Consider the following 18,206-nt stretch of genomic DNA (forward strand, 5'->3'; position numbering starts at 1 on the left):
ACAGAACCTCATCTGCCCACTCCTGTCATAGATCTCTAACCTCTGGCCGAGTAACTGAAGTCTTCAAATCATGATTTAAAGATTTCAAGTTACAGAGAATCTGCCACTTACTCTGTGACGTTCCCAGAGCAGAGAGGGGAAGGCCCCACAGAGCCTTTGAAGCAGTGGGCGAAGGTAAAAGGTGCGTTGGGATGCATTTAGCAAATGATAATGCAAACTACAGAACAAAAATATAAAGGGGGCAAAATACGCTCACTCCTTGTGGGGAAGGTATCTATCATACTGGTATGGAACTAGGAAAGAGGGAATTTGGGGAAACTGTCTTCCTATTGCCCTGTAAATCAGCATTGAGGGAAGAAACAAACCTATTTAAAGGATATATTTTCTGCAGCTCAGTCTTAGCAGGTCTTGACTCATATTCTCAGCTTTAGAATAAGAAACAGACAATTCCATTGGCCTGGGTTTGTCAGAGGGCAGTGTACTCTGTCCATTGCTTGTTTCATCCAACTTATCTCTGGCATGGTGCAGGGCCAGGAGCAGGTGGTACAGAGTTGTCTATCCTGGCTTGACACCATCTCGAGTTTCCCCTACACAGGGGGAAGCACCAGCAGGTAGTTCAAAGGGGACAGAGGTTCTGGCACCCCTTTTAGTAATTCTTGTCCTACTTTAAAGATTATCAGGGTCATTGTGATGTGTTATTCAGGCTCTTAAGCACTGTTGTCTCTCCAGTATGTGATTACAGCAAATTGTGTATCAAAGAAAGCATCTGTCTCTGTGTCAGCCTTTAAAGGTGCTACGCATTAAAAGGCAGATGCAGAACACAGAGCCTTACCCTGACTGTGACATCCCCAGTCTTTCCTTCAGAATAGGCTAGATTTGAGCTATAAAAATGGCTGCCGCTTTTTGTGGCACAGAGCTTTGCCGGGAAAAAGCACCAGTCTAGACGCGGATCTTTCGGAAAATAAAGCCTTTTCCGAAAGATCCCTTATCCCTTATTTTAAGAGGGATAAGGACTCTTTCAGAAAAGGCTTTATTTTCCATAAGATCCGCGTCTAGACTGGCACTTTTTTCCGGCAAAGCTCCAAGCCGAAAAAAAGCGGCAGCCATTTTTATGCTAATGAAGCGGGGGAGATTTAAATCCCCGCTTCATTAGCAATTGCGATATGTCTAATTTGCATCCCTTTTACGAAAAAGGGATGCAATCTAGAAGTAGCCCACATGTTTCAACAGCTTAGTTTTTTCAATAGGGTCTGAGAATCAGGAGATCTGAGTTTTGTTCCTGGCTCTGTCACTGGCATGTCTTATGACCTTGGGCCAGTCACTTTACCTTATTTGTAAAGCAGTTTGAAATGATACTCTCCTTTGCAGAGGAGTATGGGATAAATGATGGTTGATACTATGTATCAGGTATTTTTATCATTGCCGAAAAGTGAGTAGTTTAATGTGCCAGGATAATTTACAGGGCAATCATGCAGCCAGACATCTCAAGTAACATGATCGCAGTAATTTACAATCCTTCCGTTAAAACAATTGAACCGTCTTTTAGTTTAATAGGAAAAATATTTTCTTTAAATTTGTCCTATGAAAACAACTGTCTCAGTTATCATCCTCCCCTTTAAATGGCTTCTGTGCATGACTTAAATCCAGGATGAAATTTTGTCCCTTTCCATCCTCAGAAACTTACCTTTCTGAGTGTCCTCTGATTTCTCAGAGTTTGCTGCTGGCAGAAAGTCACTCTCCTCTCAAAAACACAAGTAAACAAACCCACACGCACACATATATATTTTGGGGATTAAATAAATTTTTCCACCTGCAAAAATGTTTTTGCAAAAATCCAAGACAAAAAGGAAAAAGATGCATTTCTCTTTTTCATGAAATACTGATATTAGTCTATAATAAAAAATTCTCTATGCCATTAATCAGGGATGAAATCTACAGGGATCTCTAAACATTTGATGCGGTTTTCTAGAAATTACTCTGAAGTCTCATAAAATTTTGTATGCCTTCTAGAGTTTGTTGAGCCATCACATAGAATTCCACAGTAGGCATTTAATTTTCTATTATAAAATTTGTAGGGTGGTGAAAAAACTTATGGAAAATTACCATTTTTAAATGAAATTCTAGAGGATTTCTCTATAATGGCCAGCGACATTTTTGTTCAGCTCTATTAGGGAGTCACTCTGACTCAGCACTGATTACAATTTGATATAGAAAAATGTTGCAGGAGATGGAAGTGATTGCATCACACCTGGGTAGTGACCAGCAGCCTGCTCAAAGCAAGGGGTCGCACAAGCTGGGTATGATCATGGGAGTCTGGCAACAACGTTTACCATTCATTGTCCTGCACGTGGCAATTGTTCAATACTTGTTCGCTGACTCAGTGGGTTAGAATTGGTTTCTGATTCTTCAAACTGGCCCGGGTGACACAATAAAGAACGAGTAGCTGGAACTTTGAACACCCATAGATGGCAGCACAGACTGATATCTGACAGCAATGCCCTTTTGGTTCTGCTCTTCCTTGAACCTGATCTAGGGTCCCTCCGATATAACTATTCCTGATGGGGCTTTAAGATTAGTTCAGAGAAAAGTATCAGACCAGGAAAACAGGAACTAGCAGACTGGATGAGACCCAATATCCATCTGGTCCATTATCCTGTCTTTGTCTGTGACCACCACCAGCTGCCCTAGGGGGGAAGTGTCCAAACTCCATGGCAGGCAGATGGAGATAATTTGCCTCTACCTCATTCAGCTCCCAGTTAGAAACAGCTTAAACCCACTATCCCATTCAAATCTGTTGTTAGCATTAATTCCAGACCATCTTATGAGCCTGTCCAATCTTTGTCAAACTCAGCTTCACTGACTTCCTCTTGCAGTGTATTCCCCAGTTTCATGATGTGTTGTAGGACAAGTATTTCCCACCATCAGCTTTGAATTACAGACAAAATAGACTGAAGTTGTTCCCTAAGTTCTTGCGTTCTGAGTACGACCATCAAACTGGGCCCCGCAGGCGAGGTAGGCAGGATTTCCCTTGAAAATCCTGCTGGGGCTGGGGCTGTGGCAAGATTGAGGGCGCCATTGCTGGTGGGGAGGCAATTTAGGCAGCTTTGATCATACCCAAACTATAGAAATGTTGGTACCTCCAGGCATTGACAGAGGCTGAGTGGTGGCCTTGTGAAAGTCAGTGGTGCGAATCTAGCCCCAATCCCTTTGCGAATCTAGCCCCAATGTTTGCTTCTGCTCACTTACACTGACATGAATCAGTAGTAATGCTGCCGCCCTCACGTGAAACCCATGGAAGGGAGAGTGGAGTGTGACCCAGGATTTCCAGCTGCCATGGTAAAATACATTTCACCAACCTTTCTGTTTGAATTTGCCTTGTGAACAGATATCCTGTGGTTGAAAACCTCAGTAGCCACCCTTGGAAGACTGGGAATCACGATGGCTTTTGAAATTGTGTATCTTGTGAACAGTGAATTGTATCCTACAACATTAAGGTAACTGCGGTTGTTTCATGCACAGCTAAAATCCACATTAAACTTAATGAACTTGCTTTCAGTAGCATTTGCATAGTAAATGGCTTTGTAGAGTAACCATGCCAGTGTTCAGTACCTCTATGAAAGACATTCTTCTTGTGCAGTGTAATTCTTCTTGTGCTCTGCCTCACATAGGGATGTGTGACAGGTGACTTCATAATGTAAGACATTCTATTTCATTTGCAGATGCAGTATTAGTCTCCCATGGGAAACAAATTACAAAGGAGCCAACTTAATCCAAGATCTGTAAAGAAAACACATTTCTCACATTTTCTATTCAACACTCCAAAACCTGTATAGCAATGTCAGCTAACTCTGTCTAAATTGATACCTGTTAATGAAATAAGCTAATTGTCATAAGATTTACCCCTAGAGTGCCCCCTTTGAGATCCCAGGCAGAGGTTCCTCCTTTTATTTGTAGTATCTCCCTTCAGCTACAGAGGTTGTTACGGAGTCAGTCTCAAGAGATGCTGTGTTGTTTCAGCTACAAGTAGCTGGAGATAGTTCAGTACCCTCTCAACAGGAGTCCAAACAAAAAATATAACAGTCCTGCAACCTCAGCGCAGTCTGGGTCCACCTGGCTTGCTTTGCAAAGCAAATAGATCTGTATATTTTGAGTTAAGGTTCAATTTATCTAACCCCTTTGCAGTCCAAGGGGCCCTGGCTTAGCATCCTGGGCTGAGAGAAGGGAAAATAATTTTGAGGTTCTTCTATTTAGCTGGAGGGTCTAGGAAACAGAGGATCTTCTGTAGCCTTTATAGTCAACATCCCTTATTTTACATATTTAAGGCATTGGTACTCAAGCACTGGGTTTGGCTTTACACTCTTAAGGAACTCCCCTTTTATAAGTGCAGCATGCTTCAGGTAGGATTTGACTGTGCTCAGAGGATCTTGTTAATCCCTTCTTGGCTGGGATGGGCACTTGCCCCACTGCCCTAAGCAAATAAACTTTGAGTGCCCCTAAAGATAAAATGTAGTAAATTTACCTGATAAGAAAATAAACCTGTTAACTTAACCTAATATCTGTGCATCACACCAATTACATATAAAGGATTCCTACTGTTTGGACACTTGATTCACTAAGTAACTAGATAATCTTGCAATTGTGACCCTTAGTCTTCTGTTCCTCTTTCCCTTTTCTTTCTGTCTTGTTTCTGACTCTCACTTGTGTCATGTTGAAATTACATTGCAAGGTCTTTGGTAGATTGCATCAGACTTTCCTGCTTTTCAAGATAAAATTAGAAAGCAAACAGCTATGGAAAAAGAAGGTGCAATATATCTGGATTTTAGTAAAACGTTTGACACAGTGTTTGACAGGCTCTTACAACATAACTTGGCTTGGGTGTGATCACTTTAGAGATGGGAAATAGAACTTAACCTGGAACAGCTATGTGTTCAAATCACATCGGGGTCAGGCAGGTGAAAAGTTTGGACGGTGGGCGAGGAGGCCCGGTTACGCGAAGGGAGACGCACAAAATTTCATTTATACAAGAAGACTGTGACAAAGCTGATTTAGAATCCCAGTCCACCAAGTGTGTGCCCATATTGCATATGGAGGTGTGACTGCAGCCATGTGTGGATATACCTGAGCTAGCTTTCATGTAGTAGCTGTGGCAGTGTAGGCTGCAGCACGAGCTAGAAATCCCACCAGGGAACCTGGGTATGTATGTGGCAGCTACTCACACTAAAGTCCATGCTGTAGATAGCGCAAAGAGATCATTTCAATAGTACTTTAGCTCAGAGATTGGGTGGTTTAAAGGCATGGCTGCAGGAAGGCTTGGTGTGTAGTGATTTAGGGTTAGTGTTCCACACAGGAAATCTCAGCAATTTCATTGGGGAATAATTAGCAATCTGAGGTAACAGTGGTAGAATCTGGCCCTTCAAGCTTCTGGAATTCTTTTAAAATTTCCCACCATTTTTATTCCCCCCTGCATTATGTTCAATATATGATTTTTCAGTAAGCCCCCTTTTTTCATGAGTTCACTGATTAGACTCATTGCATTGGCTTGCTTATGCAAGTGTGTGTTGCTAAACCCTGGTGATGAGATACCTTTGAGCCTAACACATGCATCTCCTAGGTTACATTCCTTATCTTAGCCCTTCTAAAATGAATGATAATATCTTTCTTTTGCAGAAACTTCGGTGTGTCGCTGTGTTCGAGTTTGTGTGATCTAGGGGGTATCATAGCCCCTTTTCTTCTTTTCCGGTTAGCGGCCATCTGGATGGAGCTACCTCTAATTATCTTTAGTAAGAAATCATTTCAAATGCAACCTTCCATAGGGGACGTATGGGTCTGCTCAGTGCATAAGAAGCATACGTACAGTACTGCAGGCTGGGAAAGTGCTGCTTTATTCAGCTCCATAACAAACACAGTGAGGAAAACACCCACTAAATAAACAGGAAATAATGGAGGGGTGAAAGCCTGGCTCCCATGTATAATACTGTGACGAATCCAGTTAATCCCATGATGACCACTTCATTATAACTTTGTTTTAACCTGCTCCCTAAAGCAGATGCTTTTTTGGGGGAGAGTTTTATTACATGACCTATTTTCCCTCAAATCTATCATCTCCACCCTCACTGGCCAGCAGATATGACCTTTGAGCAAAGGGGGCTCTGCTGCATCCTTTCAATTGTGGTGACATCAGCCTGGGCACTCCCATATGCATGGAGCCCCAGGATTCATTCTGGCTGAATCCCATTGCAGTTCTGTCCCTTCAGGTCTAAGCCCTGACTTCCAAGGAGAGCATGCCTCAGAAGCCATTAAAACTGTGTGTACTTATTGAAGTAGAGCCCTTATAACAATGGGGCATTACTAACATTTTCTGGATAGTTTTCATCACATAAAATAAACAAAAGACCCTGTTTTCTGCTGTTGTAAATTAGTATAGCTCTATTGATATCAACAGAGCAGGTCTGGGCAAAAATGTTTTCTAAGTAATCTCCCATGTAAGGTCTGCGTTGATAGGCAGGTTGCAGGCAGTGGTGCTGGAACTAGGGGTGCTAGGGGTACTACTGCACTCCTAGGCTTGAAGTAGTAACAAACCCCAGGATTGGGGGAAGATAGGAATTGCCATAATGGTCAGATAGTCCAGTAGCCTGTTACCATTGGGAGTCAGTACCAGGTGCTTCAAAGTTAGATGCATGAAACTCTTCAGCTGGATAATCTGTTCACATATAGATTTTTACTGCTGACTTTCAGGTTGGTTTATACCCTGGTGCATAAGGATTTATAACTCTTCAAAAATTAATGTTTCATTTGTTAGCGTATGCTGTTCTAACTCTGGACAATCCTTGCTATTAATACAAATATCTAATCTCTGTTTTATTTCTGATGAGCTCTTGGCCTCAGTGATATTTTGCGGCAATGAGTTCCACAGGCTAATTGTATGAGCAAGGTATTTCATTTTAGTAGGAAATCCTGAATCTAAAGAGTAAATAATGTTTTTCTGAAGAGCAACATGAGGAGGAAAGAGTAGAAGGGGCATGACATGGAAAAAGGAAGAGAGGCAGATAACAAGAGTATGAAATAGAAAGTACAAAAGAGAGAAGAAAATTAATTTATTTTGCAAATTAATATTACTACAACCAGAGATACGTTCAGATGTCCCAATTCACACCATAGTATTGAGAATTTCTGCTGCACTCTGAAGCCCTGATCCTCAACTACATTATGTAACTGGGTGCAAAATTATCTCTATTTTCATAAGGGTAAGAAGTCCAATAATTTCCTATGCCCCACTGTGCTAAGTGCTGTACAAACACAGAACAAAAACCAGCCTCTGCCCCAAAGCCTTCCCAGTCAGCCTGGTAACATTTCACACCTACTTCCCAAAAATATCAACATAAGAACATAAGAACGGCCGTACTGGGTCAGACCAAAGGTCCTTCTAGCCCAGTATCCTGTCTGCCAACAGTGGCCAGCACCAGGTGCCCCAGAGAGGGTGGACTGAAGACAATGATCAAGCGATTTGTCTCCTACCATCTCTCTCCAACCTCTGAAAAACAGAGGCCAAGGACACCATTTTATCCCCTGGCTAATAGCCTTTTATGGACCTAACCTCCATGAAATTATCTAGCTTCTCTTTAAACTCTATTATAGTCCTAGCCTTCACAGCCTCCTCTGGCAAGGAGTTCCACAGGTTGACTACACGCTGTGTGAAGAAGAACTTTCTTTTATTAGTTTTAATGACCAAAATGCGAGGCAAGGCAGGGGAGAAACAGGCAGATGTTACTTAGGGTATGTCTACACTACCACCCTAGTTCAAACTAGGGTGGTAATGTAGGCAACCGGAGTTGCAAATGAAGCCCGGGATTTGAATTTCCCGGGCTTCATTTGCAACTCCAGTTGCCTACATTACCACCCTAGTTCGAACTAGGGTGGTAGTGTAGACATACCCTTAGTGTTTTGGGAGCAACTTCAGGTATTTCAGGATGCTGTGAAGGCCAATGTTGTAATAGATTCAAAAAAGAACTAGATAAATTCATGGAGGATAGGTCCATCAATGGCTATTAACCAGGATGGGCAGGGATGGTGTCCATAGATTCTGTTTGCCAGAAGCTATGAATGAGTGACATGGTAGGGATCATTTGACGATTGCCTGTTCTGTTCATTCACTCTGGAACACTTGGCACTGGCTACTGTCAGAAGATAGGATACTGAACTAAATGGACCTTTGTTCTGACCCAGTAGCGCCGTTCTTATGGTCTATTCTTTTCTTATTCTGTATCACAAAACTGTCCTAAGAATGAGAAAAATGACAAGCCAATTTTGGTTCTTTTTTTCCTCCTTCAATGCTCACCATAGGTGTACTTGCAGTTGTTTGTGGGATCTTAGTACTATTTTTACCTGAGACAAAGGGAATTTCCTTACCAGAGACAGTGGAGGATGTGGAACAGCTTTCCAGGTACTCTCTCTTTCCTTCACTATTACACTGATGTATTTTTTGAGCAATCATAATTTTCCCCTTCAGTCATAATAATCAGAAGTCAAATAATCCTTTAGTAATTTGTTCTTGTGGCATCAGAGTAAGTATCTCAATCAAGTAGAGAAATATGCCCATGAGGCAATTTGATTTAATAGCAATGTGGGTTTTGAAATTCTACGATGGCAGGTTGATTTAAAAAATAAACGCAAATGGAAATGATTTTTGTATAGAAAACTGTCATCTTTATCTTAAATAGACAAAGCCATTTTGCAGACATCTTGAAGTAAATTGTAACAGTGAGAGAGAAAAATCTCTTACACATTTACATATCCATTGGACATAGCCCCTAGTCAGATAAAGCCAGTGGCTTAGCCAGGGTGGAATATTTGGGTGGGCCCCAACTATGGGTGGTGGAAAATTACCTGCAGAGGGGGCCACTGATAAGGCAGGATGGATAGGGGCCCACCTCCCCCTAGTTCCTGCAGCTGGCCTAGGAGGGGGGCGATGGATGGGCCCTCTGGCTGGAGGCTCCCCAGGGCTCCAGACATGCACCCAACTCTGGAAGGAGTTGCTGCTCTCCAGTGTGCATGGCTCCCAGCTCCCTTTGAGGTTCGACAGGTCCCCACCATGTCTGGCTCCCCCAAGAGATGGACCTACCTTTTCTGAAGATCTCCTCCATTGCCACCAGCCACTGGGTTAATCCAGGCCGTTGGAAAAATGGCTGTTTCTGCACCCCTGCCTGCTCTGCCCACACGGCACTCCTGCTGGGGAGTGGGGTCAAAGCATAAGAGCTTATCCCACTCTGCCCAGCTAGACTGAGTAGGAGTATCAGGTGAGCAGAGCAGAGCAGAGCAGAGCAAGCACCAGTGCTCCAGCCCCAAACCTCTCCATGAGCAAACCTCTCTAAGTAGGTGGGTGGAGTGAGGCAAGCACTGGGGCCAGAGCAGAACTGGGGATGGGTGGTGGGCCTGGTTTCTAAGGGAGTGGGCTCTGTCTCACCCAGACCCACCCGTGGCTACGCTCCTGGACAAAACCCCAATAAACTCATGCAGAATTTTCTCTGAGTAAGGAGTGTGGGATAGAACTAAAGTGTGAGTTTTGAATGATGGCTTTGAAGCTTATTTCAGCACATTTTTGACTACTCCAGTAAATGAATAAAAGGGGCAGGGAATTATACATTTGTACTAACAAAACTAACTCTTCTCTTTTTTCTCTCTGTTACTTCAGTCTCCAAAGTAAAAGTGGCAGGAAAAAAAAGCATCAAGATATCACCTCCTATATATGATCTTTCACTAAAAGCACCAAGCCAAATGTGTCCGTTCTCACACGAGGAACTAGGTTTCCACCAGATAATTGCTTTAAAGTCTTCAGGAGAAGATGGATTGAGCTGTGTTATAAGAGATGCCTTTAAGTACTTCTTTTAAGAATGAAGACATTCAAAAGAAGCATTGTATTTTTATACAGCTACAGAATAAAAGCATATTTTCTGAGTTCATTGTTTCCAGGAAGGGAATGCTGTATGATTCTTGTTAGAGAACACCCAGTTAAATCAGCTGCTTTACCTGGCCCCATAAGATCCTACTTATTTGTATATGTTTCGGTCATTTGTTCATCCCTGTTACAAAAATTGGGTGAGATTGTGGTTTAAAACTGAGATGGTTTGGAGAGAGGGGAAGCAGAATTTCAGTAGCTTTATGTCCCACCAAAGGATAAAGCCTCTGAAGAATCAGAAAAGCAAAAGAAGAATTGCTTAGGGATCCAGGGACCTGATGACATTGAGGATGGAGAGAGTGTGAGCCTCATTTCTAATGTGTAGATGTCAAAAGGATATTCTGAATATTTGGGGCAGATCCATATTACAAAGTTGGTGAAGGAACTACTGGATAGTTACTAAATATAGTGAGTATCACATTGTAATTGAACAAATAATGCTCCAAAATGACCACCTCAAAAGCTTGCCATGGAACAAATATTGGTAAGATGGAGTTTCAATAAAGTAGTGGGGAATAACCAATATCACTGGGACTCAGTTTGCTTGTATACAGTACATCAACGCTTTCTATTTCCACCCAACTGCCATGTCTGATTAAAGAAAATAGGAACCATGCAAGCAACAAAATGCATGCATGCTTAGAACAGACAACAGAAGGAGGGACCATGAGAAGCAGAGGACCAACAGAACTACTTTTCAATAAGAATTTCCCTGGACACATAGTCAAATGACTTTAAGTTATTTGACAGAACTCTCTACAAACAAAAAGGAATGTCACCGAGGCTACGTCTACACTGCCGGGGGGTGTTCGGAAAAAGATATGCAAATTGCAATCCACAATTTGTCTATCTTTTTCTGCTTGTTTTTTTGAAAGACGCTTTTCCAACATTGGCTCATCTACATGGGGCCAAAGGCCAGAAAAACCTCTCTTTCAGAACATTTTATGAGGAATAAGGGATGGTGAAAGAATGCCCCTGCTTTTTTGGAAACTGTTCAGAAAAAGCAGACACGTTCCCTGGACATAGTCCAGTCTAGACATAGCCCAAACGTGTTTCTCTGTTATGATATATTGCTAGATGGTTTGTAATGCCAAATGAGAACACATTAGCGTATTTTGATGCTGTCCTCTGAGAGACAATTTATTCTTATGCTACTAAAATTACCAGGCTTATCTGATCAAACAGACATTCTCCTAAACTGATAGTGGGCTTGTATTTAATTTTTTCTCAGTTCCTAGAGTACTGTGATGGGGAAGAAGCTCCCCGCACTGACATAGTTGCCCCGGCTGAGGCGCCGGGTGGCGCGGCCAGGCGGAACCCCGGGAAAAGTGCTCGGTGGGAACCGAGCCCGGGGGACAAGGAGGCAGACGGGCAGGTGCGCGCTACGGTGGGCGCGCCGTACGCGGTGGGCAGTAGGACCCGGGAGGAGACGGATGGGGGAGGCAGGGAGGAGCGGCACGTCCCGGGCGTGCTGGGTCAAAAGGGGGAAGGGGCCGGAGGGGAAGGGGGCTGTCAGCATTACCTCTGCTCCCGCAGGCAACCCGGAGCATGCAGCCGGAGGACCGGAGGAGGAGCGCCGGACTCCCGCAGCCCAGGCCCAGCGCGAGACCTCCCAACCCGGGGCCCCTAGGACGGGGACAGGCGGTGGACGGCTCCGACCCCCCCCACCCGGGGAGGACAGACGGCCGAGCCCGCTGGAGAGCCAACCCCCGTTGCCGGCTCGTGAGTGGGGCCAAAGGTGGGGAGCTGCTTCCCGCCACCGGGCTGAGGATAAGCCTGGGCGCAGCGGCAGCCGCCCCAGGGGTAGAAACCAAAGGGACAAAGACCAAAGGACAGAGACTTGGGGGAAGAAACTGAAGGGGCGAGGCGCGGGCAAGCGGAGAAATGGGGGACCCCGGAGCTTAGGCCGCTCGTCCTCGCCACAAGTACCATGGTACAAGAGTTCTCTCAGTTCTGCAGTAGTGCTTGTAGCTTGCAAAGGCAGTTGTGGGTCATTTTAAATTATATTGGTTTTAAGCAGGGTTACTTGAAGTTTTCAGTGAAGGGAGGAAGTTTGTGTTGTATTGGTCAACTGCTGTTATTGCACTTTGTTGTTGCTTGGTATGTGATGGAGAACTTAAGGCATGGGAACTTATTTTTTCAGGTCTATCTAACTGTACTTTGTTCAGAGTAGCATTCTGTGGTACTCAAAATAAAATGCAGACAATGTATGTTAGTATTTAAAATAACTGAATGCTTGAATAATCCTTCCTGGGGATTTAAGGTCTTTTAAAGCTTATCATTTTTTGCTGTGGATCAGAGATACAAGGTGGATGAGGTAATAGTTTTTAATGGACCATCTTCCTTTGGGGAGAGAGACACACTTTTGCACGTACACAGAACTTTTCTTTGGGTTGGGGAAACTAAAGTATTGCTGCTAAATATGATGTGGACACCTTCTAACTCTTTCATATGATACTATTTTAATAGTAACTTCGGTTCTATTTTCAGATTAAGTACATATCTGATACAGGGAAAAGAAACCTGTGCTAATATTCACTGATAAAGAGATGTAAAATCTCAGTCCCTGCGAAAGTTCCTCCATATTAAGTGTCGTACATTATACAGTCCTGTCACAAAACCCAGTGCAGCAAACGAGTATCTCCCATCCAGTCCAATGAGTGGGAGACCTGTGATTATCCCCAGAACTAGGACATCTGTGTTCATCCCAATGGAAGCAGAGGGGTGGACAGAAACCAGAACGATAAAAGACCGGCCCCCTGGTTCAGTTGGGACAGAGCTGCCACAGAGAAGCAAGACGCCTCTCCCCTAGTGTTGGAGCTTGGAGCTGACAGAAGCTTTCATCATGCCACACACCCGAAAAGACTGCCAGAGCTGCCAAATCCCAGGGATCCTGATGAGCTGGTGGAACTTCCATTTGCTGTTTATCCAAGCAAGACTGAGGAGAACCCCAGAACACAGGTAACCCAGGACTGGGAGAGTAGGAAAGAACCCAGGGAAGCTGAATAGGATTTGGCTGTGGAACTAATTGCAAACCGGCCAGCGTGTTGTAGGTGGATCTCCACTGACTCTTCCACCACGGATAGGACCCTGGGTCAGTGGAATGGGAGGGCCTTCATCCCCCTACTTGGCTACCCCATCCCCGGAGGGCGGCTGTCTGCTTTGGTTAGGCCTGTATTGGTCTGACACCTGCTGGAGTTAGGGTGCCCAATGAGTCTGACTATGGCTCCCACCTTGAAATCTCATTCCTGCCCAAACTGCTCTGTTGTTCTCTGTGAGCTCAGACCAGAGCTGTTAACTGTTGGCTGCCCTGCCCTGATTGAAGGCTCTGGGCAGATAGATTATTGTTTATTTGCTCAAACATGTTCACAACGTTTTCAGCAGAAGGAATAGGTGACGACATGGTAGACCCAACCATATGTTCTCAGAACTGAGCACTGGGTAAGGAGAGATCCAAAAACACATTTAGGCCCTGATTGGGAGAGGTCTTGGATGCCCTCAGTGCTCACTGCAGTCAGCGGAAAGCATGGTGCTCAAATACCCTCAGAACTAAAGTTAAGATGTGAGGTTTCATTTATCATGGAGTTTCTTGTGTATCATCTTTTAGTGCCTTTATATCAAATGTCATCTGTTTAAAAGTCAAAGGGTGAATTTTAAAACTGCAAACACAGCATAGTCAACATGGGGGCTAGAAATCAAAGAAAATATTCTAACTGCCTCTTACACTATCACTAGGAATAAAGATTTTGTGATCAGAATTTAGTAGACTAGGCTGCTGAACAGGGAACATAGTAGAAATCAGATCATTCTTCCATACTTGTGGGCTGTGTCTACATTAGCACCCCTTTCCGGAAAAGGGATGCTAATGAGACATATCGCAATTGCAAATTCCGTGGGAGATTTAAATTTCCCCCACGGCATTTGCATTTACATGGCTGTGGCTTTTTTCCGGCTTGGGGTTATGCCGGAGAAAAGCGCCAGTGTAGACGCGATTTTCCGGAAAATAAGTAGGAATAAGGGATCTTCCGGAAAAGGGCTTATTTTCCGGAAAATCGCGTCTACATTGGCGCTTTTCTCCAGCAAAAACCCTGAGCCGGAAAAAAGCGGCAGCCATATAAATGCAAATGCTGCGGGGGATATTTAAATCCCCCGCGGATTTGCAATTCCGAAGTGTCTCATTAGCATCCCTTTTCCGGAAAGGGATGCCAATGTAGACACAGCCGTAGTGACTCTGTGAGAGGTAAACATGAGCAAACATTTGTTTCTGTTAAAGTAAGCAGATTTGACTAAAAAGAAGCCCACAAGAAGCAGATTTTCCAGATCAAAATCACTTTACAGTCTTGAAGAAAAGGGGCCTCCTATAAAACTCATAGATGAAGAGTGTGATAATGGCAGTCTTATGTAATAGCTGACAGAGAGGAGTGGCTATTTCAAGCCCACTGCAATCATTATGAAGCTCAGCCTGGAAATTATTCCCAGGGATATGACTGGAAGGTGAAGTACCAGGTATATTGATAGTATGTTGCTGAGAATATTCTGCTCCACAAATTTAAAATTCTGCACACAGCACTTCAAAATTCTGCAAAATTCTGCAAATCATATTTATCAAATAAAAGTAGCTGCTCCTGCATAGCATTGGGGAACACAGACCACTGGCTGCACAGAGGAGGGAGGTGGACTCAGTAGGTGAGGTTGCACCCCACCCTGACATAGCACAAGGATTGAGCCTACCCCAGAAACACTCCAGGACCCTGCCCCTCTGTGGCAGGTGTACCACATGTGGGCAGGTAAGCTCAGCCCAGCAGGATCCAAGTGTGCAGAGGCTTAGTGTGAGGGGATCCAAGAGCAGGCTCAGAGAGTTCTGTGTGGGGCAATCTGGGAGCAGGTGGCTCAGTGGGGAATCTGGGTGTAGAGGGGGTCTGGATGCACAAGGGGTTTGGTGTTGGGTTCTGGCTGCAACGGTAATAGGGAATCCAAGAGAAGGTGGTTGGAGCTCAGGAGGGTGGGAGTTGGGTGTAGGAGGAGAGAGCTCAGAGCGGGGGGCAGGATGTGGGGTTTCAGCAGGGGGGCAGATGCTGGGGGAGTGGGACTCAATAGGGTGAGGGTCCAGGTGCAGCTAGTGGAGGCTTGGTGGGGTGAGAATCTGAGTGTAGATGGCTCCTTGGGGTGTGACTCATTGGGGGATCCTGGTGCAAGGGGAATGGATCTCATTGGGGGGGACTGAGAGTTCTGGGTGGGGGGTGATGCTTGGTAGGAGGTCTGAATGCATGAGTACTGGGCAGTACCCTGTTCAATGATCTCTCCTCCCCCCTTCCCTCTCCCTCCACCTGCATTTGAGGAGTGATGGGTGCAGGAAGTGAGGGGTGGCAGAGGGAGTTTTCAGAGCTTTTTGCAGCCTGGGGAGAAATCTAGAGGTGGATTTAATCCAGACCCACATGCCATGCAGGGGAAGAGGAAAGCCTATCTTCCTCATCCTAGCTGGGATTAGCACTGATCCCAGTGCAGAGTAGGAGCTATCATCCAGGTCTTCCCCAGTCCCAGCTCTGCCCCACAGTCAGGGCCAACCCGAGGGAGGCATGGGGCACAGGGTCTAGGGCAACACCCCACCACCACTACTGTACCAGGTGCAGGGTCCAAGGCAACCTCCTCTGCTGCAGGCCCCATGCTGCCTCTGCCCCATTTCCCAAGTGCTGCCCCTGATTCACCCCACCTTTTTCCCCTTCCTTGAGCAATGCAGCCTGGATTATAGGGGGCCTGGCACATCAGCAGCAGGGGTCGCCCCTGCACTTACCACATGGACAATGGGAGCTGGGGTGGCCTGGCAGCCTGTTCCCCTCTCCCTCACTACACCATGCTGCCCTCCTGGCCCTAGATCCCTCCCATCCATAGGACAGTTGGGGCAGCCGTCCAGCTTTGTCCTCTATCAGGAGGAGCAAATACACACTTAAAACTTATATAGTGAGGCAAGACTGGTTCTGAGGCTCTTGTGTGATTTCGTTATGCATCATAATTGGCTGTGACTCATTGCTGTAAAGTTTTGCATCACTGACTGCTTCTGTCTTCCCCTTGGGCTAGTTAAAGGGGACAATCTATTTGTTATTCAGCAACTTGCATTCCTGGCCCAGCAGTCATGTCTTTGTGCTGAGAAAGAAATGTCCATAGCAATAAAAAGTGTAAATTTGCCAAAAAATGAGTTTCTCCTCCCTGTGTAGCATAGCCCCTCACCCTAACATCAGGGAGTTGGCTGAGGACTCCCCCTGCTTTCTGACATGTATATGGCAGAGAGTAGGGAGCCATAGGCAGTGAATGTATCACACTCTCAAACTCTCTTAAAGCCATGGGCTATCGCTATGAAATGTATGCAGCCCAAGAGCTATAGACTGAGGAACACTGCATTACACCCCTCATTTGGGTGCAGCTAGTGTCTTCTTGGAGGCTAGAAAAACCAACGTGAACTGCAGTAACTAGTGATGGTAGGGTAGTTCTAGTAATAACCTGAGAGCACAACAACACTTTAAACCCTATGAACAATTTAATGTCTGTATCAAGGATTAACATATTTGGGACTACTTATGGAAAAGAGAGAATAGGAGACTTTTCAACAAATGCGTGTTCATTATAGCATATAAAACACACCAAAGGAGGGGAACAGTCATTTTGGTTTGTTGGCAATGGCTGTTAATTTATAGTAACTTAAAATAGATATTTCAGATTCTTGTAAATAATTTTGATTTTTAAAACTGTATTGGGAATCCTTCATATCTACTTTGTGCCTTGCTGTTTAGGATGCGCAAGTGAATCCTCAGGACTCAAGCGATACTCATTACCCTCTCAATCCAATTAACAAACCTAGACACTCGTGCATAAACACCAGGCTTCATAGGCTCAGCACAGCCAAGACCCCACGAGGTGACACCGTGAACAATGAATCTGTCTTGCTCAGTACATATCAGGGGTCCTCCACTGTCACCCTACAAAGAAGAAGAGAGAGGGTGGCTACTTTAGTGAGAGCACAATATGCAAACAGAAACATGCAGATAGGAGGCACAGAAAAGGAAATCTCTTGGCAGGCCAAGTATTTGTCATAAAAAACATCTGAATTGGAGTCAGGGAGGAGCTGCGCTTTCCCTGAGTGCATGGGGATTGACTTTTTCTGCTGTGGTACCAATTAAGGGGTCTGGCGGGGCATGAATATCCCCAGTCAGCCCCCAAGAGTTTTGCTCAACGTTCCATAGGCCAAGAAGGCCACTGCCCAGCCACTTTTAAGCAGCAGTCCCATAGCAAACGAGTACTATTGTTGCATTGCTCCAGTTGAGTGGGTGTAACGCCACTGAAATTTGCCTCTCCCTCCCCCCGCCACTCTTCCATCTGGATGGAAGAGTGGGACCGTCAAATGGTGTTGCAACCTGGTGCATAGGTTCCTGTACAGGGGAGTGCAAGGGAGTCCACTGAGAACTGAACTCCTGGCTGCACCGACTCATGCCAGAAAAGCGAGACGCCCCCGATGAGGGAGACCTAGAGTCCCTGCTGGGGAGAGGGATGAGCAGGCACTTGCTGTTTTTGGAAAGCTGCATGTTGTCCACAGTACTTGAGGCAACCCGATGTGAAACGTATCTATCGAATCAGAACCATGCCAAGGGACATTTGGCTGCACAGTTAACCCTGCTCCTCCTCCTGTGAGTTCCTCTCTCCCCCAACCCCACTTCTTTCCTTCAGAACATCCCATCAGTTCTCCTACTTCCTTGGCTCCTCCAGTGGGGTGGCACTTTTACTGCTGCTCTCCCGATGCCTGTGGGAGAAGTGTCTCCTGTGCCTTCTGCATCCCAATTCCTCCTACACAGTGGGTGTGTCTAGACTACATGCCTCCGTCGACGGAGGCATGTAGATTAGCCAGATCGGCAGAGGGAAATGAAGCCGCGATTAAAATAATCGCGGCTTCATTTAAATTTAAATGGCTGCCCCGCTCTGCCGATCAGCTGTTTGTCAGGAGATCGGGGCAGTCTGGACGCGCCGCGCCGACAAAGAAGCCTTTCTTGATCGGCACAGGTAAACCTGGTTTCACGAGGCATACCTGTGCCGATCAAGAAAGGCTTCTTTGTCGGCGCGGCGCGTCCAGACTGCCCCGATCTGCCGACAAACAGCTGATCGGCAGAGTGGGGCAGCCATTTAAATTTAAATGAAGCCGCGATTATTTTAATCACGGCTTCATTTCCCTCTGCCGATCTGGGTAATCTACATGCCTCCGTAAACGGAG

General features: G+C 45.2%; 2 protein-coding genes across 2 annotated transcripts in view; one reads left to right on the forward strand and one right to left on the reverse strand.

Annotated features, from left to right (window-relative positions):
• Positions 1–13,909, forward strand: part of SLC22A3 (solute carrier family 22 member 3) — a 55,407-nt gene extending 41,498 nt beyond the window's left edge. The window contains exons 8-11 of the mRNA XM_006115017.5: positions 3,386–3,494; positions 5,668–5,780; positions 8,341–8,440; positions 9,689–13,909. Of these exons, the coding sequence (XP_006115079.1) occupies positions 3,386–3,494; positions 5,668–5,780; positions 8,341–8,440; positions 9,689–9,746 (380 nt within the window). The 3' untranslated portion in view covers positions 9,747–13,909. The remainder of the gene's footprint in view (positions 1–3,385; positions 3,495–5,667; positions 5,781–8,340; positions 8,441–9,688) is intronic.
• Positions 13,910–16,465: 2,556 nt separating this feature from the next.
• The window catches only part of PLG (plasminogen), a 52,729-nt gene continuing 50,988 nt past the window's right edge, over positions 16,466–18,206 (reverse strand). Inside the window, exon 19 of the mRNA XM_006115018.5 lies at positions 16,466–16,923. Coding sequence (XP_006115080.2) covers positions 16,762–16,923 — 162 coding nt within the window. The 3' untranslated portion in view covers positions 16,466–16,761. The remainder of the gene's footprint in view (positions 16,924–18,206) is intronic.

This window comes from Pelodiscus sinensis, chromosome 3, assembly GCF_052426305.1.
Source record: "Pelodiscus sinensis isolate ZL-2025 chromosome 3, ASM5242630v1, whole genome shotgun sequence".
NCBI classification, from domain to species: Eukaryota; Metazoa; Chordata; order Testudines; family Trionychidae; genus Pelodiscus; species Pelodiscus sinensis.